Source organism: Onychostoma macrolepis, chromosome 01 (genome assembly GCF_012432095.1).
Source record: "Onychostoma macrolepis isolate SWU-2019 chromosome 01, ASM1243209v1, whole genome shotgun sequence".
NCBI classification, from domain to species: Eukaryota; Metazoa; Chordata; class Actinopteri; order Cypriniformes; family Cyprinidae; genus Onychostoma; species Onychostoma macrolepis.
This window is the reverse complement of record NC_081155.1, coordinates 31,250,875-31,276,046: the sequence shown is the minus strand read 5'-3', so window position 1 is coordinate 31,276,046 and position 25,172 is coordinate 31,250,875. Positions and strand designations below refer to the sequence as shown.

Sequence of the window (25,172 nt, the reverse complement as noted above, 5' to 3'; positions counted from 1 at the left end):
CAGCATTCGTAATTGTATACAAAATCACTATGGGGATCTTGACCCCCAGTTAGTACCTGATCTTCTTCTGCTCGGTAAGGTCTCCCTCACTGACCAGCATGGCTGAGAGGAGTCTGAGAGTAGAGTTAGCTGATTTGGACTGATTATTCTTCATTCCCAGCAACCAGCGGACCAACAGCTTAATGGCTTGCACCTGGCAACACTCATGCATGTTAATACACACACAAATCACCAAGAGATGTTGTTTTCAACCTGATTACTTAAAGAAATTTTACCTTAGCCAGCACTTCAGGAGAAACCTCATCGTCAGCTGTCCACAGCCGCCCATTTTTGTTTCCCACAGACTGAGAGGTAGAGAGGGCTCATTTAACATGCAATAAAACCACTCATACATGCTCAAAGCAGAACACCACATCAATATGCTCACTCTGTCATTCATCAGAAGGTCCTTCACGATAAAATTGGCTACGATTGACTTCATGGGTGACGCAAACTGATCCGGGGCCAGCATAGAAATGTGTCCAAGAGAAACAAGCGGAGTGATGAGCTGTTCAGGCACATCTGCATTCAGACTGCGAGACAATGGCTGGAACAAGAGATAGACAGAAAAGCTTGTATGAAAAATTCTCATGCAGCAAAAAAATTCAGTTCTTGTCATTATTGTAATATTCACATAATTTGACAGTCAAAAAGTGAGCATTTTAAGAAAAATGCTTTTATGAGCTTAGATTTACCTCAAATATTTGAGCTAACTGGACCTCTTTGTTGTGAAAGATGGCATGGATGCAGTTGACTGCCTGTTTGGCCTGGTGAGGGGTGCCTCGTTTTGCTTTCTGATGTAGTATGGGAATTAGAGTCCTGCACAAAGATAACAGAGCAAGATTTTACTACATCAAACTTTTGTATTTGATTTTAATAAAGCTAACGAGACTTAGTGAGTACATAATGAGTTTTAGTACTGGTTCTAAACAGTTGTGTGTATGCTTGTGGGAGTTGTTCATACGAGCGAATCTGTGGCAGTTCTGTCTCAATCTTTTGTCCTGTGTTTCTGAAGATCTGTATTGCTGCTTCTGCCACTTTATCGTCCTCCATTTTCAGACACTGCAGCAAAGACTCATACGTCTCAGCTGAGTGGAACGCAGTGGGGTGGGTAAATGACAAAACCTAAGGTAGGGACAGTCAGAACAGCAAACTTGCATTAAAATAAACAACATAACTGTGAATGAGTCAAAGATACTTAGTACTGAGGAGAGCAATAGCCCATATTTTTTTCAGCAATTTATTTTAATTTAAATATTTTTATATTACGTGATTGAATATCTACATTGTACTTCAAACTCTAATTTCAAAAGAGCTAGAAATCCTGTTTTCCATATTTAAACTAGTGCATTTGCAGATACAAACAGTACCTTGAGTAGCTCAAGTCCAGCACGAATGGCAGTATCAGGGGTTACTCCCTCATCTTCATCATCAGCAGTGCCCTCAATTGACTTATTTAACAGCTTAACCAGGGCGCTGCACACACATACACATACACATTATTGGTGATCCAAAATGTCTACACAATACCTGCAGTTACACTTCACTCTCACTAGATGTCTCACCCATAACAAGCTATTCAGACTGTTACACAACCATTGAGAGGAAAGAAACACATGGCCCATATTGCGCTTATCTCTCTCCCACTCAGTCAGTTTCTCTTCCCTTCTCATTCATGTTCTTGCTTTACATCTGCAGGTGCACTGAATCTGATAGGAGTCCATATCCGATATTGCTGTTCAAACAAAGTGCATGCATTCTCTCTGACTGCTTCATCCTGCACATCATTTCCGATTTGCTATTCTGACTTGATTTTTAGGGCTGATTGTTATTTTGCAGGTGCGAAAATTGGAATTTATTTGGGCATTGTAGTCCATGTACAGTATGTTTACAGTATTTGTTATAATAACGACTCTTGATAGACAGCATTTGTGGAAAATAATGGACTCATCCCTCACAACAAAAATATTATTATAAAAAAAAAAAAAAAAAAACACACCAGTGTTTCAATAAGGTATTTCAAATAAAAATTGCATTTTTATTAATGGATGCATGTCCATTAATTAAAAAAACAAAACAAAAAAATAATAATAATAATTCTCATCTGCCATTTGACCTTATCACCTACCTGATGGCCTCAGAGTCGATGTGCACTGGTGCGATTCTCTCCAGCAGAAATTTCACCATCTCCAGGAATGGGTTTGTGGGCTGCTTGGGGAATGTCAGCTTCCGTGTGATTTCCCTCTGGAAAAAAAAAAAAAATACCACTCTTAGATGACTTATATCCGTTTAATACTACTACATGCTGTTGATTGGAACAGGTCTTAGTTAATATGCATTATATACATTATAGATAGTGATTTTTAAACTTACTACACACTGTTCAGCCTGTTTACATGAGCAGGTGGGGCTGATGAGTTGCTCAAGCTGAAGACGGAGTTTCTCATCTTCACCCAGAACCTGATTAAACTTCTTCATAAAGTCCTGAGCTTTACCTGGATCTGGGAGATTCTCTGAGAATGAGAGAGATGAATTACACATTGTAAAACCTGTTGGTTTTACTAACTATCCATTTACAGGCATATATATAGTGTGTGCTTACTAGCAATGGTCATAAGTTTTCCAAACATGGCTGTGGTGTTTGCTTCAGACTGCAGGAGGAGAAAAAGTTATATTTTTTGTCACTGTATCGGTCATTTGTACTAATGCTTTGGCATGTAAAATAAATGTCAAACAGTTAAGACAATAAAGCACTTTGATTAGGACAACACATTCTCAATTCTTTTCCTTTAGAACATTTTTAATAATAAAAAAAATACAATATGCGAAGGAAATGGCTCACACCTACATGCAAAAACACTTCAAGAAATAAATGCAAGCTTCAACAGAGATGAAGATTATCAGTAAGAACAAATTTCTGTCTGTTGTCACAATACTGGAATTTCTAAGTTTGATACAATACCTTAAAAAAAATATTGGTATTCAATACCATTTGACACCACTGAGAAAAGTTAGCACAACATTAAGAGCATTAAATTCTAACAGTATCTAAGATTCTATGCAAGTATTTAAGATAACAATAATAATATTTCTGAGACAGAAATATATTATTATTGTAATAACTGCAAAACAACAAAACCAAAAATGATATTTCGTAAGTATTTTACTACATCAAATTAAAATACGACTTAATTTCTTTACTTGTTTGCAAATGCTTTTCATTACAAATCTACATTAAATGCTGTAACTATTAATCCACAAATATGTTGGAAATTATGCTTATGTGATAACATGTAACTGGCACGCACTGTATCCCCAACAGTCTGTTTAACTCACAGCACATACAAAGACTGAGTTAGCTGCGTTTTAATTGAAATACATATTGTACTGCGTCAACTTGATGTAGAGGAAAAAGTGAGAGTGCAGATGGTACGAGTGCAGTAATACTGCAGAAAATTAATAATCGAGAATATACATATACATCTATAAGCCTGGTCCTTACAAAGTTCTACAGTATGACTTCACGAGATTTGGAATACTGCACACAATTTATATTTGTATATTGTAGACCTGGTCACCATGAGCTGTCATTACACAGACTTTTTGTGTTCCTCTGAAAAATAATGACAGCATACAGGTTCAAAACAAGATAACGGAGTAAATATTTAAAATTTTTGGGTTAACTATGGCTTTAACAAATAAGGAGAGCATCAAGGTGAATGTGAGTTATCACAGCCTTTTTATGGTGTTTTTATGTTCCAATAAAAGAGCCAAATATGCAAGTGTATTATTATACCATACTATTATTAGAGTATTAGTGTTTGTGTAACTTACTGTAGGCAATTTGTGTAAGTCCAGCAGTTCTCGAACAAGCCCTCTCAGCATATTCTGACACTTCCACATTTCATTCAGTGCTCTGAAAAACAATGAGATATTCTCTGCTTGATATAATTAAACACATCAGTCAGATAAGTGCTGTTAATAGATGTACAGTGATACTGTCCAAAACGTTCAGATGAGAACCAGAGACTCTCTCTTGGAAATCTGATAAGATTTTAAAACAGTCGATTAAGACTCACTTGACTGCGTTAGTGTCCAGGCAGGCATAAAGGTAGTACAGACACTTCATCTTCTCCTCAGTCTCCAGACTGTGAGGAACCATGTACTGTGCAAAGATCTTCTCCACCAGCAACCTATTACACAAGCACACGTTAAGAACCTGACGCTTCGATATTAGGCATGCTTCATTGTTTAATGTCAATAAATTAGTCAATGAAGCACATGCAATCATTTGTGTGTACACGTAGGTGTGTGGCTCCTACTTGTCATCTATGCTGTTCTGGTAGTAGATGTGTAAGAGCTTGTCTTTGATCCAGCTGATTTTCAATGCGGACTCCTTCCCGGCCTCATGGTGCAGACAGTACTTCTTAAAAAGCTGAGCCAACCCCATCATTGCTTCTTTACGGACACGCCACTGAAACAAAACATAATAATTAAATTTAATGTAATACACCAGAAGTGTTTCTCAGCTCCCTTTTCAATTGCATTCTAAGTAGATTTGAATCACGGCTCCAAGATATATCAAAATAAAATTGACATTGCAATATGAGTTTCTCAAATCACAATGGAATTTATCGGAATTTCCAGAATATAGGTCATGTTTTTTTAACGTGACAAATTCCAAAGTGACTGTATAATGCATTTAATGTAAACATGCAACACATGGCCAAAGCACACATAAAATATGCACATACACAGCATATAAGACAAAGACAATGTAACACTGCTCAGCAGGTCAGTGTGACCACTGTACCGCCACGGTGTTATTTCAAACAAGTACTTGTATGCTGTTATGTATGAAAATAAGTGGATATTGGGACACGAGAGAAGTACAAAGCTTGCAAAACAAATAGTTTTGCAACCAAATGCTAGGCTACATTGCAAATATAGAAACATTTGGATTTGTGCCAAATGAGTGTTTCTGCATCAAGCCGCTCTGAGAGGCTCAAATAATGTATAATGAGCTGAGTGTAAATGAACAGTGCCATGTCTCATTCTGAAACCTGCAGCACATATTTGCTGGCAAAACAGCAAATTAAGAGTTTCATGGTTTAACATTTGAAAAGAAATTAAGATGCAAATAGTAGCACTGTACTTTTACAGTTATACTATAAATGCACTTATTAAACATAACATTTTACAATTAAAGTGTCACTTTTGCTTAATATATATATTTTTAATAATAACGAAACAGTTTTTATGGCGGTATTGAATGTGTCAAAAATAGTGGGAATGTAGACTATAAGATTTTTTTTCTGGTCACTTTAATATTAATGAAAGAGGTTTGAGGTGGTTCTTGTTAAGAGCCAAGTGTTCAGCCATGAAGAATGGTGCACACACAAAAATAAACTGAAAAATAAATTATTTATGCTCCATGCAGATCCACCACTAATAAAAATCACCCAAATCATTCTAGAATGATTCATTCTTACTTTAAAGGCAATACAGTACTTTTTCATATTGCATATTGTACATCACTGAAAAAAAAAAAATCATGCCATTGAGCTCAGATGACTTTAGGGTAACCTTCGCATCTTTCTCACCCTCTTGTCCAACATCCTCTCTCTGACAAACCCCAACAGCTGATCATTCACCAGGTTCAGATCTTTCTTCCCTGCATTGATGATGGTCACAATAACATCATGCCTGATTGCCTCCTCTGGGTCATGTGATCTCACCTTCAGAAAATCTGAAGTGACAGTTACACAAGACGTTTACAAGTCAAGCAATGCTTAAAATGGAGAAAAAATCAGTAGACATCACACATTAATCCTGAACACACCAGTAAGATCCTTGGCAAGGTCTGGGTGGTTCATCAGGCAGTGGCTAGCAAACTTCACACACTCCAGTCTCACAGGAACATGGATGTCATTGAATCTTTGGGAGGAAAAAAAAGAAAATCAGAATTCAATAAACCCTCAAATGATAAATATTCCAAATCTGTCTCTCAGGACAGTTTTTCAATGGTAGGAAGCTCTCACCTTCCCAGAAAGCACTGCCAGAGTGGGCGATTCTGAGTGGCCAGTTCAGAGTCTTTTGCTCCAAAGAGTTTAGCCAACAGTTTCACCACAGCCAACCTCTCCTCTCCATCATTACTCTAAACAGACAACAAAAAAAAAAAGATTAGTCTTGCAATAAAAGGGTTTGTATGCAAGCTGATGTGGAAGTAAGTGTATGTGCATTAAGTCACCTTCAATTTGAACTCAAGTTGTGGCATCACAGAGACAAGGAGCAGAGGGTCGATTGCAAAGAGCTCCTGAATGAGGTCAAATACATGCTCAGACAGATCACTCACGGAGGACTTTCCCATCACCAACACCTGATTAAAGAACTACAGAGAAAGAGAAGAAAGGGTTTAAGTCAATACAACATCTGTCATAACATTTTGTCTTTTTACAAGGAACTGAATTCCGTCATCATTGAAATGTACTAAATTCTGAAAGGCCAAAAATTCAAACGGATGTTTTTATGACTCACTGAGGCAATGCAGGTTTCGATGGTCTGAACTGTTCTCTTCAGAAGAGTCTTGGCCAGGTCATATGCCTGCTTATTCAAGTTCTAAAGCACAGAAAGAGGTACAACCACACACTAGTTAGCCATCTGAGACTGGACTGGGAAATGAGACTGGGAAGTAATAAGATGTTTGCCTACTTTGTGAGCAGGGATGAGGTTGATGAGGATTGTGTCCAGAAGTTCCTGCGTCACTCCATCTCCTTCCATGATGATGGAACTCATTAGGTCCAACATGTGCATCTGCACCTTCTGATTATGGCTGTTACTGGAAGAGGGAAAAGTCCTGATCAAAAAGAGTACAGTTGTGTTACAGAAGAGATGATTAAACTCACTTAAAATTAAACTCACTTGATGACAGAAAAGAGGGTTTTGAAGAGCTGGATGAAGATCTCATTACAGTCCTCCAATTCAAAACAGATGTTGTAGGACTTCACCCATGCCAGGTTCTGTGCAAATTAAAGTTCAACATATTAGCAATGACAATTAAACTACATTCTGAATCTTAAATGAAAAACAAACTGGTAAATATTGCTGCTATGTGGCTTATAATCCCACAAGCCTGAAAGTACATTTAAAACATGCATATGGAAACAACCAGTTATGTGTGAAAACAGCAAAGAAAAGCTCACCTCCAGTAAGTAAAAATATCTGTTGAACTGAGGGCTCTTGGTATCCTCTAATCCCTTCAACTGCCGTGTAATAAAGAGAAAAATTTCCTAGATGGAGGATAAAAAGAAAATTAATTAAAAAATTTTTAAACTGTAGAGCTAATCTCAATTCTGTGTTGGTTCATAATGGGTGATGGGATAGTGTACAGTAGGGATGCACGGTATTGGATTTTTGCTGATATCCGATATTTTTCAACTCATTTTGGCCGATAGCCGATATCGATATATTTCCTTTTTGGTTGGAAACAACACCAAGTCTCTCCTGTGTGGAAATTATAAGCAAATTATTTTAGATTATGGTTAGTTTTTAGTCTCAATCGCTGCATTTTTTATTTTTTTTTAAAAGATGCAGTAACCTTAACATTTTATTTTAAGATTTAACATTTGTAGATGATCTAAAGCAAAAGAGTTATAAAAATTCTGAAGATCTTTTAGAGCTCATCATTTGTTGAAAAAAATATAACATATTACACATTAATGAATAAATCAGTATATATAAATTTATTTAATTTACAAGCGTCACGTTTGAGATTTTTATTTTTTATTCATGTAAGCTATAGCTTCTGACCTTAAAATCATTAGTATGTTTTGATTTAATGACATCAATTACTGCTTTATTTAATCAGAAACAGTCTAAACGTTATTTGTGTATTTTACTTTCATTTAATTAGAAGTAGGCCAACAGCGCCCCCTACGGAATTAAAAGTCCTTACCGAATGAACGGCAGTTAAGACCCGGGGGAGGCTGCCGCTGCATGTGCCATTACTGTTTACTCTATCTATCATACACTGAACACATCATTCTGTACATGCATTCTCAGTTTAAATGCAATGATCCAAAACAGTGAATCTAGTCATCATTTAGGCAAAACTTTGCCTCAAAAATGAGTCACACTGCTGAAGTGATCTAATCGCTAGCACACCCTGAGCACATGTGAGTTAACTTTCACATATTCCTCTTATCGGCGAGACATATCGGCATAATTTTTAATATCCAGCCAATGCCGATATGTACGTTTAAAGCTATTATCGGTCGATTCTGATATCGTCCTGATAATATCGTGCATCCCTAGTGTGCAGGATGGGGAAAAAAGACATCTTGACATGAGGTGCAAGTGTGAGATCAGTTTTTAAATCATATATTTTTAGTGTGAGCCGTAAGCAAGAGGTCAGTTTATCAATAAAATCATATTTAAGATATGAAGTTTATCTTTTGAGCAGTACATGTCATACCTTGAGCTTGTCATGTGAGGTGTATGGGGCCTCTGGAGCATAAATCCTGAAGATGTCAGCAAGACAGCAGGCCACAAGTAACCGTACATCCTTGTTGGGGTTTCGCAGGAAAAACTCTGAGGCTAAGTGAAGAGCCAAAGCCAAGTACTGCTGCTTTTCCTCCTCTGAGTCTTGATCCATGTCCATATATGTCTTGACCACCAGCTATAAGACAGAAAGGCGTCATTTAATGCCCATTTACAGTTTCTCTTGCACACGGAGTAAAATATCTCAAACAATTTAATTAATTATTCTGTAAAAGGCAAATCTCTCTAAACTTTAGACACAATCTACGTGCTTTTACACATTGCATAACTATAAAACCTATTTAACAAGTTTGAACACTTTAAAAAAAAAAAAAAAACACATTTGCATTTTAAGACACTAACAAATCCAGCAGCACCCGGACACAATTTTTTAGGTTAATAGCTACAACATTACATTAACATTCAATAAATCTGCATCAATGAAGTGAAGGGAATGCATCCATCTACTTTACTTTTAAAAAGTTAAGAACATATTATTATAGTTATCATTAACAAAAAGAGTTAAGAGCACAAATAGTTTTACTGCATTTTGCAGTCATATGAATTGCTAACAAATCATCACACACTGTTGCAGCTGCAGATGACTACTCTTAGACATGACTGAGAGAACAAGACACTGAAACTGACAGTCCTCAAAACCCAGTCTGTGGCAGGCAGCAGTAAAACACCACTCTTTCCTCCATCTCATCAGCACAAACTCTACAAGCTGTAGGCTAAGTTTAACACTAAAGCATTTTCATTTTAAAATGCATAACTTTGCCACGGTTACGACTGGCATCCACTCTACTCCAGAGTTTTCGACCCTTGAAAATGGAGACTTCTGGAAACGTTGCAGACCCCGTTTTAGTTTAAAAACTCCAGGGTAGCATTTCAGTGTAGACTGCCCAAAATGGAGACTTTTGAAAACGAAGGCATGGCTGCCACTTACGGTCCCTGATTGGGTCTTCTGGGTCAACACCATACTGTCCATTAGGACTTGTTAGCTAATTTTAGTTTATTTCATATTTCTTTGAACAGAATCATAATTTCTATTCATTTTCCACATTTTTACGCGATATGTTGAGCATTAGCAACTTTCAGCATTGTCTGCTTGTGTTTTAAAATGAAAACGCTAGTGTAAATGTAGCATTACACAGCCAATACAGAAAGAGGAATAACAGACTTAAAGTGTATATTGCAGGTTAAATTTTTTTTCAAGTGAATATACAACCTTGTATGTAACCATTAATGCAGGATTTGAAAACGTTTTACAACACGTGAGGGCACAAATTTAGAAGAAAACACTTTCCTTGACAGTTCTCAAAAAACGCTTTTTTTCAACATCGCGTCATATTACGTCACAAGAGGGAGTTGTGTGCCACGCTCTGTTGGTATTCAGTGGGAGTGGGCGTGAGTCAGTGTGTTTTTGGTAGTTATTTTTATTTCAATTTTTTTATCGTCATGGTAAATTATTGTGTTTGTGGAGGTTGCACAAACTCCAGCCTGTGAGGACATCGAGTCCACAGGTTTCCTAACAAGAAATAGGACGGTATCTTCCGGGCCTGGGTGTGTTTGTACAGGTGAAGAGACGGGACTTCACTAATGTATCTGCTTCGAGAAACGCGGTGGTGTGTAATTTAGTGATCACTTTATACCGGAAGATTATCATCCCGGCGATATGATGCAGTTCAACATGGGATACCGAAACAAGAAGTGAGTGAGACTCAGAGCTGGTGCGGTTTCTTCGGTGCACACAGCAGCTTCATCGGGTCCGACCGTCAGCCTGTGGTCAGGCCGCCGGCGGGAGACATGATGCTCACTGATCAGTCAGAGATGCTGTTCCACGAAAACGGTGTACCGCAAGTCTTGTTTTTTAACATTTGCTAACTACCAAATCAGTGAGCATAATTATTTAAATGAGACACAACGAGATGTATATAAGTTGTTGTAAAGCCCCGCAGCTAGCTTGTAACATTAGAAATATCGTTATATTTTTAAAAAAACGTGTAAAACATTACCATATCAGAAGACATAGCTAGTAAGTTAAACCCAGTTTGCTAATATTATATCCATCAAGTTTAGTGACAGCTTAGTGACATTGTTTGCACAGCTAATTGGTCATTTTTTGTCATGTGGTGGGTTTATAAGGTTTTGGAAGACGGGAGTGTGAAGATCTGAAGCAGTGGAGGCCAGCTGTTATGAACCACCTATATATATATATGTGCGCACCAAACATATATTAATTAACAGTTGCAATGTTGCGTTTTGAGTTGGGTATTAACAGTGCTATGAAGTAATATTTGTTATGATTTAGTCCTGTATAAAGAAAACTGAACTGAATTAACCATAAATGCAGATCTGCTTGATATATCTAATGTAAACTTCATAAACAAGTTTTTATACAGTAAGACAATTTGTGATTGTGATTATTTTCTTATTGATTGTCACCACAATGGGGCCATTCAAAACCTTTATAAAGTTCTCCTTCCTCTGGAAACTGTCTTTATGGCTGACACACCACATGCAGTAAGGGCTTCCTGATGTACCTGCTCAGAACACCACAGGCCCAGCAGACAACTTGTCTGTATGCTGTCAATATTGATTGTCTTAGACCAATGGCATCTAAAAGTGTGACTTACAGGTAGTTGTGACCTACCTAAATATAGGCAACTTGTAATTGAAAAAACTAAATTATTCAGATGGTTTTAATATTCAAATCTTTAACTTACTATGAGCTAAATACTTGTATGTATAAATGCAGAGTAATAAATGATCTCTGCCCTAAACACACTCACGTCTGCTGGCCTGGAGAGGTCTATGCTCCTGTCTGAAGAGCATATAGGATATCTGTAGCACATATGGGTTCAGACAGCAAGCCTCAAAGCCTGGGTGCAGAGTCAGACACTGCACATCAAGTCTGGGGGTGACATTTTGCACTAAGGCCCGGTATGCATCTAACTCCCTGCAGCACTGACTTTCCTCAGCTGTGACCATGGCCTCGCATTTACCACACAAACACTTAATGAAACAAAAACGTGTTTATCTCCCTCTCCTGCGGTGATGAGAAACCGCTATATCACGTAACGTTAGTGTCAGATATTAACGAGCGTGACATGCCTGATCAACGCTTACTAGTTTCAGTTACTGGTAAGTATCAATACTCATAGATGACCAATACTAGCTTTGCTATTGCCTGATTACATATTGTTAGCTAACGTGTGTTTATCTGTAAGCTAACACTGGTCTCTCACCAAGACACCTGCCCTGTACTCCTCACACATCAACTCAATTTGTCTCCTCTGACCGTTGTTCTGTCTAATCCTGGCCTGTCCCTGCTCTCTTGGCTGCATAGCAGGCTCATAATTTTATCTGTGGTCCGTCATACGAGTTTAAATAAACATTTAAAGTTTCCTCAGCGTCCGAACTGTCATTGCGATCCATTGTTTTCCTATGGTTAAAATGGACCGCTCTCCTTCTCGTTACGTCACTTCCGGTTTTGGCAGTTTTCAGATGCGGAAGTAAAATTCTCTCACAAAAACGACTCCAGAAGTCTTAATAGCGCATTTTAAAGTATACTTTAAAGAAAATCTAGTTCCTACATTATTTTTCTATACATCGACTGGAATCTCTAATCTGGAATATGCCCTTTAATAACTTTTACTGAATCAAAACTAGGGTTGTGAGGGGGAGGACATTTTGCCACCGGCTAATCGACGGGTGACAACACCGGTAATACCGGTATCACCGTGGGGGATCTTTTCCTCGCTTTCCTTAGCTTTTAAATAGCTTGTAAAAGCGGCGCGCACATTTTACTTTCAGATTAGCGGCAATTCGGCTCTACAAAATACGATGTCAAACTCACTTAGCTTAAAAAACAATAAATTATAGAACTTAACAAAATGAATAAAAATACACAAATGCACAAAGTGTACAAAACAAGAAAATAAGTAAACACTGTGGAACCAATTAAGAAACGCAGAAGGTTTATAAGCAAAACGAATAAGAAAGCTCGGAGGCACAGCATACACCTTGACGTCAAATAAAATAAACGAATTACAGTTTAAACAAAGTAAAAATCAGCAAACACTGTGGAACCAATTAAATAGGAAACTAAACTTCCAAAATCGCCATAGATAAACAGCAAAAGTGAACAGGCTTTTCAAAGTCCAAAGACAGACAAGACGATAGCGAATGATTTAGTTTCGTTTTTGAAACTAAATCATCCGCTATCATCTTGTCTGTCTCACCTCACTCTTCTTGTCAGTCAGCTCGACTCTCCTTACGTGATAAATGAAATCTGATCTGTGATGCGACTGTCATTCAGCATGCGGCATTGAGCAGCCGCGTTCAGTTTTAACTGTAGTGTTTGTTCTCCAAGCGATTTTTTTTATTACTGTAAAAAACAAAAATGGGGGGGGGAGGGGTTGGGGTGCCGCGGTGGGCAAGTGACATAACCAGTGTTGCGTCTTAACACCTGTATCACCACCAACCGCAGCAAGCCTAATCAAAACCAAACTGCAACTTGGCAAAATAACAAAAACATTATTTTTTTCTTGTCAGAGCCAAAAAGCATGTTTGTTTTGTAACAGGTGTATAGTCCATAGACACATAGATCTTGAATTCAGCAGAACACAAATAAGGCTTATTAAACATTGACTTTGGAAATCAATGCATCGTGCATGCAGGTCACATGTGCCAACACTGGACGCTGAGGACTTTATTTTGAAAACTTTTTTTTTTTAATAATTATTGTCTCCCTTGATTTTAACGCCAAAGAGCCATGTGAATTTTTGCACATACAAACCTGTAACATGGCAACAAGTGAATGTAATTACTTTAAGAAATCTAATTACTTTATTACTTTGAAATAGTTATTAGAAAATCCTCAAAAATTATTGGCTGATGGGTGTATGAAGAATGCTGATATATAGTATATCATGCTTCACTGTTTGTATCACACTGCTTGTCTGTGTTCCAGATTATGTATGTGTTGCTGAGTGGAAGTAGAAACGGAGGTGGAGCTGTGACTTATACAGCAGCAAGAAACATGGTTTTTGTCAGAGTGTTTCCTTTCTCACTCCAAGATCGCTCAAAATGTCTTTCTTGTGAGGAGCAGAGCTGGAATGAAGTGATTATAGAAACCTTTGATCAAGAAATGTGTTTTTTAGGTCCACTACAATAAAAGTCTTGCAAAAAGAAAAAAGAAAATGTGAAATTCTTGGACAGAAAACACTAGGGATGCACAATATTATCGGACTGATATCGGAATGGGCCGATAATGGCTTTAAATGTAAATATCGGCATCGGCCCGATATGTAAAATTATGCCGATATGTCTCGCCGATAAGAGGAATACTTTAACTCACATGTGCTCATGGTGTGCTTGTTTTAATTCCGTAGGAGGCGCTGCTGGCCTACTTCTAATAAAAATGAAAGTAGAATACACAAATAACATTTAGACTCGGTTTCTGATTAAATAAAGCAGTAATTGATGTCATAAAATCATGAGTATGTTTTGATTTAAAGGTCAGAAGCTATAGCTTACATGAATCACAAACATGACATTAGTAAATTAAATTATTTTATTTTATTTTATATATACTGATTTATTCATTAATTTGTAACATGTTAGGTTAAACGTACCCATTAAGCACACTTCCATTTTTGAGCTCAGATTATAAAAAGAAAAAATAATGGGTCACACTTTATATTAGGTGGCATTAACTACTATGTACTTACATCAAAAAATAAGTACAATGTACTTATTGTGGTCATATTGTATTGCAAAACACTTTTGCTGCTATTGAGGTGGGATACGGGTAAAGTTAGGGACAGGTTTGGTGGTGTAGGTAAGTTTAAGGGTGGGTTAAAGTGTAAGGGATTCACTTCAACTTTCACTAAAAGAGGAGCCCTTTAAATGTGCATTTCTTTTAGAGGTTTAAGCCTTTATTTTGAGTTAGTTTCAGTACTTACTGTAAAATTAAGAGATTAATGTATAGACTTTTGCATATTATAACCTGGAACTTGGATGTGGAAAATAATTACAGTTAGATCCAAAAGATAGTTTTAGCAACATAGTGTAGATGCTACAGAACAGTTAGCTGACTAGCTGTATACGATTGTGTGCTACGCTAATATATTACTTCACACGCATTACTGACTTGTACTTCTAAATCCATAATATTATAAATTGAAAGTTTATTGCTGGTCTGTGGTTTTATGCTGCTGTAATTTTTAAAGATTTCATATTATTGTACGGTGAGCTTAAAGGGTACACGACTATGAAAATCACACAGCTTCAGTGTGACATCAATAAGTAAAAGTATAATTTCATAGATTTTGTTAATAGTTGTTCATATTAAAATATGTCTAAACTTAATACATGACCTAGATTATTTATTTTGCAAAATCTTGTCATTTTAATACATATTACATGAAATTTATAAAAAATTGTTGCTGCTCCAATTAAACTCAGTGTGCTCTCTTTAAACTCCTCCACATTGAACGTCTATATAAATACTTCATAAACAGACTTTAAATATAAACTGATGGTTGTCACTTTAAGTACATCTTTATTAAAATGATTAATAACTTATTTTCACAGCCTTAAGACAAAATCTAGATGTAATTCCAGTTTATGCCCAAAGATGAAAGAGGCATGTTCATACAAAGGAGGAGCCATCAGAACCCTGTCGTATTGATCCAGGAAAAAAGCGACTAAAGCCCCGTTCACACCAAGAACGATAACTATAAAGATAATGACATTAGCATGCGACATTCTAAGCGCATGCGAGTCAACCCGCTTTAAATTCTCAAGCTAGTTATAGCAGGATGGATTCTGATTGGCTGTCAATGTTTGTATCGTTTATCAGCTGGAAAAAATCGTTCTGAAAGTGATTCCAACGATATCGTTTCTCTGTGCCTTTATCGTTATAGTTGTGGTGTGAACTATATCTTTATTGTTATCGTGCTTGGTGTGAACGGGCCTTAAAGGCTAGAATACACTACACAACTTTCAAAATTTGAAAAGATTTTTAAGACACCAGGCATCATACACTTACTGACTTTGTAAATAGTGACAGAGGAAAACTGGCCATCATACACTAAACAACTGAGGATCACACACTACCTGACTTTAAATTCCTTCCGATCACAACAAACTCACACAGAAATATGCGCATTGTTGCTAGGAGACATGTGACAAATGAAAACAATGTGTTTTAAAATCTGCTGAAAATATCAAACACGTTTGATCTCTTTCGAATGGATGGAATTAAAGTCTGAAGCTAAAAGAATCGGAGTCTGTGATCATCATGCATTATGTGATTTTCTATGGAATTAGTCAACTCAAATAATAAGATAGATAAGTTGACATCCATTTAATAAGAGGCTTCATAATGAGGCTAGTTTCTGTGTTCATCCCCATGAATGAAATGTTTTATTGGTTTGTTTTATTTGATTTTTGAATGTGTTACTTAGCTGAACGTGGACTAGTATAGATGTTGCAATGTGCTAAAATGACACTTCACTATGAATATATAACTGATCAAATTGAATGCCTTGTTGCTTGATTTTAGTGTTCTGTTTTTTGTGATTAACTCTGTACCTTCAAATTAAACATTTTCAAATATTCTTTAACAAGATTGTTTAAAATAAACAAGAATTAAGTAAAACATGATTACTTAGGTACTTAGCTTACTGGGAACAGGGGTGTGCTTAAAGGGTACAAAAACATACCCATTAAGCACAGCCAAACTTTTTGCATTTAATGATGTATATGTTAATCAAAATGCTTTTGTCATTTAAAATAAAATTAGATATTTTAGTGTGAGAGATTAATATTTTATTTTAACATAACTTCTTGTACGGAAACAAATATCTTGTGCACTATAAATGTCTCAATGTAGATTTTGGTGAGCTTAATAGAAACCTTCCCCTTAATTTACCCTATATTTTTTAAACAAATTATGAGCTCTAAAAGATTTTCAGAATTTTGACAACTCTTTTGCTTTAGACCATCTACAAATGTTAAATCTTAAAATAAAATGTTAAGGTTATTACTGCATCTTTCAGAGAGAGAGAAAAAAAAATGCAGCGATTGATATATAGTTTAGTTATTTTCAAAGCTTCAATGTACTGTCATTATAAAATAACTTCATTATTGGTTTATTTAATTCTAACAAATAAGTTCTTGTTAAAAACTAACCAAAATTAAAAATAATTTGCTTATAATTTCCACACAAGGATAGACTGTTGTTGTTTCCAAACAAAAGGAAATATATCGGTATCAGTATCGGCTATTGACCAAAATGAGTTGAAAAGTATCGGCATATTGGACAGATATCGGCAAAAATCCAATAGCGTGCATCCCTAGAAAACACAATGGTAATTTCAAGTCTATTACTTGCCTAAAATAAAGACCAATGTTTTGGAAAAATTTGGAATAATTACTGATTGACAAATATAACACTGTTTTGGCCCTTGCTTTGGATTTACCTCTTCATAAAAGCAATGGCCATACTTTGCTACAGGTAAATAATTAGGCTAATCTGCATGAAGAGTGCAATGTTTAACTGAGATGACCGTTGAGTCTTTGCATGCATACACTCTTTTCTGTAGATCTCATCTTTCATAAGCACTTAACACTTATAGTTCTAGGACCCAGGAGAAATGATTTTCTCTACCTTCTACCTCTCTCTGGCGCCTGCGTGTGTGAGAGAGAGAGAGAGAGAGAGAGAGAGAGAGAGCGCGAGCGGGTGTGTTTGGTAAAGTGGGGGGAAGGGCAGCCTGTGCTCTAAACTCAAGGAAAGCAGTTGAGCTTCAGACTCAGTCAAAACAGCACACTGGCAAGAGCAGGAAGGCCAGAAGTCACTCCATTTTCCTCCAAAAGACTCTGATACTCTAATAACAAAAAATTTTATGTATAAATTGATTGTCTCAAAGAGCCCACAGTTGTTTAATTCATTAAGGAGTTATGAGAGAAAATAGCAAGTTGTGGCACTATGTTTCAATCTCATTAGCCATTTATTTCCACTACCACTGGATATTTTGGGAGGACGGGCTGACCTAATTCATGTTTAGTTCACAAGAAGGACAGCCTCATCTATGAGATCACAATGTTATTTTCTACAAAAATGTTAGCTGAAAGGGTATATTTAATGGCCTGATTTGTTGAAAACATCCGTCTATTTAGCACTGCCATAATGGTTGTGTGTAACAATACAAAACACAATGACACACAAGTTGAAATGTAGGACTGCAAAGCATTTTAGAGACAGTCTACAAGTTGCACTTGAATGTGTAACAGTATAAAACACTCAAAAGCAATGGCTTACAAACACTTAACAGTAGGGGTGTGCAATATTTATTGTCCACAATATCAGAATTGTTTTAAAAATATGCGAGCTGACATTTAGTTATATTACTCACTTTACAAAAAAAAACTAGGCTAAATAAAAAAAAAAAAAACATGCATTGAGAGTCCAAAAGCATTTACTGCATGATGAAGCTATTAGAATGCCCCTATGATTAAAGCAATGTAAAGCAAAAATATCCCTGTATGTTTTTTTTATAAGATAAGATATAGTTAAGTAATATTATACAAGCAAAAGTGCCATTTTCCTGAAGGTTAGTGATCATGAATATTAACTTCATACAACGGTTAAACAATTTGTTTTTGTTTTTTTACTTTAAATTTAGCATTAAGGGAATCTGTTTCCCCCCCGCCAAATGAAAACAAAGCTGGAACAGATTAAAAAAAAGAAAGAAAAAAAAAGAAAAGAAAATCTGTCAATATCGTACACCCCTACTCCAAAGAATTTCAGCATCAAGAGGATAAGGCAGCACAAGAGTGCACTAATCTCTCCACCATATTATACATTACATATTCATTTCTAATTCAAAGAATGCAGAAAAAAAACCCATGCACACATTTATTCGTAATTACATGTAGGTGAGAATTAATAATCCAGAGATGCACACAGAAAACCAATGAGCTTGTCTTTCTCTCCACTCTTACTTCCACAGTGAAGGACGTGTCTTTGCCTTATAATGCTAATCTTCAGTTAAGTTAAAACAGAGCTAAACTGTGGAATTAGCTATTCAATGTTAAAATGCAGAAACAAAGCAGTAATCCAACCAATAATAGGTTGATTTCAGTAGAGTATAAACTAGGGATGTGCATAGCTAAAGCCAGTTTGATTAGTCGCTAAATGACATCATATGCTAATTAGCATATTCATGACGTCATCGCGTCATATTGCCTTTTACATTTGTTTGTCTCTCTGTGCTCATATTGTATTTTAATGCAGCCAAATGCTAAATACAACTGTTTTCCTTTATATTTTACTGTTTCTGTTGTCAGTCAATGGGATAAATGAAACGCAGCCCTTTAATAATACATAACCAGTTCTCCCTTCCAAGAAGTCTGCACAAAAATTGTGTAATAATTTATAATTGAGCCGTCGTCTGATGAAATCAAATAATACACACAAGACAAGACAAGACAAAGACAATTCCTGTTCTGTGATTTCGGCTATATTTGCATGGAAAATTTAAGAAGCAACATAATATTGCGGCAGTACCAGCGATCACAGAGACTCGCTAAGGTTGTCCAATAAGTCGCTAGATTTGTCACTAGTCTCCATTTTGGAAAAAAGTCAATGGGGGTCTGAAAAGTCGCTAAATCTAACGACAAATTAGCTAAGTTGGCAACACTGTTTCCATTGCATGGTACGGTACTTTTTTTTAGCACCATTTCGGCCAAGGCTCCAAGCGAACCGTACCGTTACCAAAATGTGACGTGTAAACTCTGCTGATCACTGATTGGCCGGAGAAAATAGTCACTGCCTGCGTCATCGAACTTGCGGCACGAGACACAACAGACCTGCTAGATTTAAATCAGCAGCCAGCGAAGATCGAACACGACTGTTTTGAATGAGCGCAACTTTCTTTTAACAACCAAAAAAATGGCTGTTTCGTTGTCTGTTGAGGAAGTACATACTGTCTTTTGTTGATAGCCGAGGAGCGGATCCAGCGAGAGCGTGATGGAGCAACGCAGAATTAAAAAGTTTATCAGGAGTCACGGCAGTAGAGGCGGAGCAACTATAACAACACGTGAATAATCCCGCCCACTCTAAAGCGATACTAAACTGCAGTGGAAATGCAAACCGAGCTGAACTGAGCCGTGCCGTTCTGAACCGTGCCGAGCCGAGTTGTACCAGGCAGTGGAAAGCGCCATAAAAGCAAGAAACACCCAAAAGGTTGCAAACTCTGTGCATGTGTATATAATAGCCTACATTTGAAACACTTAATCTATGAATCACACTGTCAAATCCCTCAATGAATTCCGCTAAAAATAGGTCACAATTATGCCATATGCTTTACTCGCATTATCATCATTTAATTTTAGGCAGTCGTTTAAAAAAAAGAAAAAAAAAGAAAAAGAAAAAAGAGCAGCATACACTCAATGTCAGCCAATGCTTAGCTTATTTATTCAAATCAGCTGGGGCAATGCAGAACAATGGAAAAAATGTATATCCTGACAAAATTCATCTTCATATAACGTTAGCCAACACATTAAAACAAGTCAAAAACCATTGGAAAGTTCATCAAGGAATAGCATTAAAACTAGGGCTGGGTAAAAAAAAAAAAGTGATATCTTGATTTTAATCGATTATCATTTTTACGATACGATATCGATTCTTAAATCCCAAGGATCGATTAGTCGGTGTTCACTTAATAGACGGTACATTGAAGGCACTTCCCATCCAATATATCACAATAAGCATTGTGCTTTGGTACTTTTAATATAAAACAGTCTCAGATTTCAAATTCTGTCCATTGTATTGCAGTATTAAAACAATAAATGCGGTTTTGGTGCGGCTTAATGTGGAGTGGCAGATCGCTGTAGCGCCTCAGTTGAACAGACAGTTGAACAGGCAGTGCCTAGCACATGTGAACTGATCATCTCCTCCACATTAATACCAGTTTCAGTACAAAATAAACATGACTAAACATCCGAAGGTAAGTTAAAAGAAAGAGTACAACTTTACAATCCATATCCTGTTTCATGTAATCGCTCAATCAGTGTTTCAGCCGCGCAAAGACATCAATATAACGGTTTGTAAACAATTACACGTCATGTAACGTCACATTTACCACAGAAAAACATATCCGGTGATCATAAACTCATTAGTCAGCTAGAAAATTAAACTGTAGAGAGGGGCATTTTGCTAAATATATGCACCATATAATATATTAATTATAACTTTTACTGTTCTTCAATGTTTAATTTATATTTTTTTTATGACAGCCACCATTTAAATAAATATAATATATATATATATAATATATAAAATATTGAAGTAGAAATATTATGTAATTGTAACTTTTATTATAAAACTTCATTGTGTAATTTAAGCAATTCAAGCCAAAAAAAAAATATATATCAGTCAGAATCGAATCGAATCGTGAAATCTTTGTCAAAACCCAGCCCTAATTAAAATGGTTTTTATAATGCAACAATGCCCATTTTTACTTATTTAGATGATGCGTTTTTGTTCAGTGAAATTAACGTCAACGTGGTCTGGTGAAAGACAGCCGTCTTCTACATCACTGCCTGTTTAGCCCCGCCCACCAACTCGCACATGTAGTAGGTAAATGACAAAAGCGGCAAACACAGGTCTACACAGAAACGAAACAAACTTTATTTTTAATGAAGTGGCGGACTGTGTCAGTAAGAGCTTGGTCCTTTGTTCACTTTTTTACCATGGATTCGTTTACAAACAAGGCACTATTCGACAGGAATTTCAGAAAGACAAACTGAAAGACGATGCTGTTCTGACTATATTGGATCTGATGTCAAACCACACAAGCGTGAATAACTGTTTTCATTACGTGGTAACTATTGCCTTGTCTGTTATTACATATCGTTTCATACACTACTATTAAAAGTTTTGAACAGTAAGATTTTTAATGTTTTTTAAAGAATTCTCTTCTGCTCACCAAAGAAAAAAAAATGATAATGACTCCAAGCTTTTGAATGTTAGTGTATAATGTTACAAAAGCTTTTTATTTCAGATAAATGCTGATCTTTGGATCTTTCTATTCATCAAATAATCCTGAAAAAAGTGTGCTCAATTGTTTTAAATATCGATGATAAAAACATTAATAATAATAATGTTTCTTGAACAGCAAATCAGTATATTAGAATGATTTCTGAAGGATCGTGTGACACTGAAGACTGGAGTAATGATGCTGAAAATTTTGCTTTGCTCACAGGAATAAATTACATTTTAAAATATATACAAATAGAAAACATTAAACTTTTGACTGGTAATGTATGTACTGAGTATTTATGCTAGGGATGCACCGAATTGAAAATTCTTGGCCGAAGTCGAAAAAAATGAAACACTGGGCCGAAGGCCAAATACCGAACCCGGTTTTTCGCATTTTTTCCCCTGCAGATTTATAAATGATTCTCATTATGATTTTGGGAAGATGTTTGTCGCACGTATCGCATCGAAGACAAGCAGTACTAAACGGTCTCACGCTGTTGGTGCTTGTAATGATTTTTTTGTGTTTCTCTGACAGTTTTGAACACACTGCTGACATGTTTGCTGCATTAGTGCGTGCCTCTATTTGATCGCGTCACATCATTGTTCGGTACAATTTATTGGTCTTTTCGCTTATTCGGCTGAACACCAAAAGAGCTTTTTTTGCTATTTTCGGCTGAATCATTTTGGTTGCCGAACATTTGGTGCATCCCTAATTTATGCGTTTTTAACCTAAAACACAGCAGCGTCCATCTATGAAGGATGTAGGCTGTCAAACATTCACAACTGTTTGCCAGTCATAGCAGTGGATGTTTACTTCAGAGTTTACAATCTGCCTTGCCTATTCAAACAGAGCATTCTAATGGGGGGTTAAAACAGAGCAGTTCATGACCCCTTTAAAATAATTACATTTATTCCCAAAAATTATTTCAAAATAAACAAACACTAAGAAAAATGCAGTAAACTAAGTTCTTTTGTTCTGAAAGCTTTTCTAAACAATACTACTGCAATACTACCCTTTCTGTGCCAGTGACTTCCATCAATACATAGGCTATTCAAACAAACAGAAAGAACACAAACATCGATTACGCACTGAAAATAACAGCAAGAAATTAGTTGTTTACTGACCCTAATCAAAAGTGCCCACCTCAAAGTCACTAGATACAGCTTTACTCCCTCTGTCAATGCAAGTCTAGGGGATTTTTTCACAGAAAGAAAGTCTCCAAGGTGCAGGTCTGATCACATCAAGCTAATAAAATGTACTCAGTTTCAGGACATCCAAGATGTAGAAAAGTTTTTTTTTTCCCTTATCAAAACAGATTTGGAGAAATTTTGCATTTTATCACTTGCTCACCAATGGACCCTCTGCAGTGAATGGGTGCTGTCACAATGAGAGTCCACAATAATCCACAACTCAACTCTAGTCTATCAATTAACATCTTGTGAAGTGAAAAGCTGCATGTTTGTAATTAATTATTCATTAAGACTTTTGAACTTTAAATCATCACTTCTGGCCATAATAGTCCATAATCCATAATAATGATTCCTCCAGTGAAAAAGTGAATCCCCGGTTGTCCCCTCACATCAAAATCCACTTTCATATTTGTTTAGAACTTTTTTTGCTTGTAGATTGCGTTTGATCAGCATGTATTTCTCTCCTGCTTCAGACAAGATGATTTTTTTTCACTGGAGAAAGCAATATTATAGATGGGGGACTTAGCCGTAAGCAACACTTTGAAGTAAAACGTCTTAATGATCGGCTCGTTTAATACAAACATGCAGCTTTTAGCTTCACAAGATTGTTACGTGATGGACTGGAATTGTGTTGTGAATTATTGTGACGCTCTCCTTCAGACAGCACCCATTCACTGCAGAGGATCCACCGGTAAGCAAGTGATTTCAATTCTATTCTGAAAAAGAATCAAACTCATCATCTTAGATGGCCTAAGGTTGAGTGATTTTTCTGAACATTTTCAGTTTTGTGTGAGCTATTCATTTAACCACTAGCCTCCATGTTCATAGCCCTAAAAGTCTGAGCAATAGCAATATGATAGCTGCATTTTGCAAATATGATCAGTGCACTATTACTGGTCCATGTACATTCACATTCACCTTTAACTAGAACTAAACTAGGCTCACAAATGCCATTTAACCTGTTACAGGTAATCAAGTACAGAATAGACAGGACACAACATCATGGCCATCCAGTTTAACCAATTCATCATCTTCAGAAGGGGGACATTAAAACATTATATAAATAATACTACTATAGATTAATAACTGAATCATGCACTAGGGTTTTCCAATAAAGTATCTAACTAGTAACTTCTATTAACTAAACCTACTATAAAGCTCGATATATTCATTCCTGTGATGTGATTGCATTTGTCACTCTTACCTTGAGTCGTTTGACGACTTCATCGTTGCTGATTTTATCAGTGATCTCTTTGACACCCAGTGGGTAGGTGATCTTTCCGTCCCCCGCCGGTCTTTGCTGCTGAGGCTGCTGTGGGAACTCCATCATCATTCTCCAGACAGACAGACGGTCCTCTACTGGCCTCTATAGGCAACAACACTAAAGTTCAGCACACAAACCCACCACACCACTACAAAAACACTGAAAAACACCTTTTGCACTTCTGTTTCGCGCTCTCTGGGCGTGTAGCCAACATCTCTACAACCGTGCAAGGACACGAAAACCGTACACACGACAGTTTGCGGAAAAATTCCTAATAAAAGCACGAAGCTAATGAAGCTAATAGCAGTCCTAGCCTGAGAGCTAACGAGACCCGCTCCGCTGCCGCGCTTTTACTCTAAAACGTAGTATCTATGCATTTAAAGCTCTCTTGACAAGGGTCTCCACATATTATGCACATTCAGACATAACCATACTACTTGGAAAATAAAACATCGTTTAAAAGCGCCTCAGAGAGTAAAAGAGCTCCTTGAGCTGCTATTGGCCTAGCCGTCAGCTCCAGGCCTCAAACTACTCAACAAACACACAGCCAACACTCACATTTACCTATTAAAATCACAACCCGCAGCTTCCTGTGACCCCAAAAACATTTATTCCATATCGCTCACTCGACACTACTCCACTACGGCCGTTATCTTAACTTTAGACGGTAAGAAATCTGAAATGTTTACTTGTTTTCTCTGTACAAGTTCACTCAGCGAGGCAAACAGCGACCACCAACTTGATCATCCCACACAAACTGTTTGAATTAAACTCCCTCGAGCGACCCCAGTTGCCTTACAACCGCCTACAGATCATTCCCCGGTCATTACCTCACAGACAAGTCGTTGTTTTAATTCATGAGTCGGGTTCGGGTTCAGGTTCGGGTGTTTTTTTTAGTTTAGGGCACAAAGCTCCGTCTCTTTCATACAGGGTTGTGTGGACGTCCTCGCGTGGAAAGTGGAGGCGCAGCGACCCCATTGGCTGAAAGACGGTATTGCAACGCGCCGATGGAGGGAGAAACATTACCATACAGCTTAGAAAAGAGACGCCTAAAATGTGAAAGAATGGCATTGAACTTGGTTT

General features: G+C 36.8%; 1 protein-coding gene across 4 annotated transcripts in view; it reads right to left on the bottom strand.

The window, feature by feature from the left end:
- The window catches only part of pds5a (PDS5 cohesin associated factor A), a 34,137-nt gene extending 9,059 nt beyond the window's left edge, over positions 1 to 25,078 (bottom strand). For 2 of the 4 annotated variants that reach the window (XM_058771102.1, XM_058771126.1), the window contains exons 1-23: positions 24,920 to 25,078; positions 24,030 to 24,191; positions 8,513 to 8,716; positions 7,242 to 7,328; positions 6,961 to 7,058; positions 6,751 to 6,877; positions 6,577 to 6,657; positions 6,290 to 6,430; positions 6,081 to 6,196; positions 5,882 to 5,976; positions 5,643 to 5,788; positions 4,362 to 4,513; positions 4,119 to 4,232; positions 3,874 to 3,955; positions 2,642 to 2,690; positions 2,413 to 2,552; positions 2,168 to 2,283; positions 1,410 to 1,515; positions 1,004 to 1,164; positions 735 to 858; positions 428 to 586; positions 276 to 344; positions 57 to 193 (exon numbers count right to left, since the gene is read on the bottom strand). In XM_058771102.1, the coding sequence (XP_058627085.1) occupies positions 57 to 193; positions 276 to 344; positions 428 to 586; positions 735 to 858; positions 1,004 to 1,164; positions 1,410 to 1,515; positions 2,168 to 2,283; positions 2,413 to 2,552; positions 2,642 to 2,690; positions 3,874 to 3,955; positions 4,119 to 4,232; positions 4,362 to 4,513; positions 5,643 to 5,788; positions 5,882 to 5,976; positions 6,081 to 6,196; positions 6,290 to 6,430; positions 6,577 to 6,657; positions 6,751 to 6,877; positions 6,961 to 7,058; positions 7,242 to 7,328; positions 8,513 to 8,716; positions 24,030 to 24,158 (2,633 nt within the window). In that variant the 5' untranslated portion in view covers positions 24,159 to 24,191; positions 24,920 to 25,078. Of the gene's footprint in view, positions 1 to 56; positions 194 to 275; positions 345 to 427; positions 587 to 734; positions 859 to 1,003; positions 1,165 to 1,409; positions 1,516 to 2,167; positions 2,284 to 2,412; positions 2,553 to 2,641; positions 2,691 to 3,873; positions 3,956 to 4,118; positions 4,233 to 4,361; positions 4,514 to 5,642; positions 5,789 to 5,881; positions 5,977 to 6,080; positions 6,197 to 6,289; positions 6,431 to 6,576; positions 6,658 to 6,750; positions 6,878 to 6,960; positions 7,059 to 7,241; positions 7,329 to 8,512; positions 8,717 to 24,029; positions 24,192 to 24,653; positions 24,673 to 24,778 lie in introns of those variants that run through there. The other 2 variants (XM_058771112.1, XM_058771120.1) reach the window with 2 other exon arrangements.
- Positions 25,079 to 25,172: the final 94 nt, after the last annotated feature.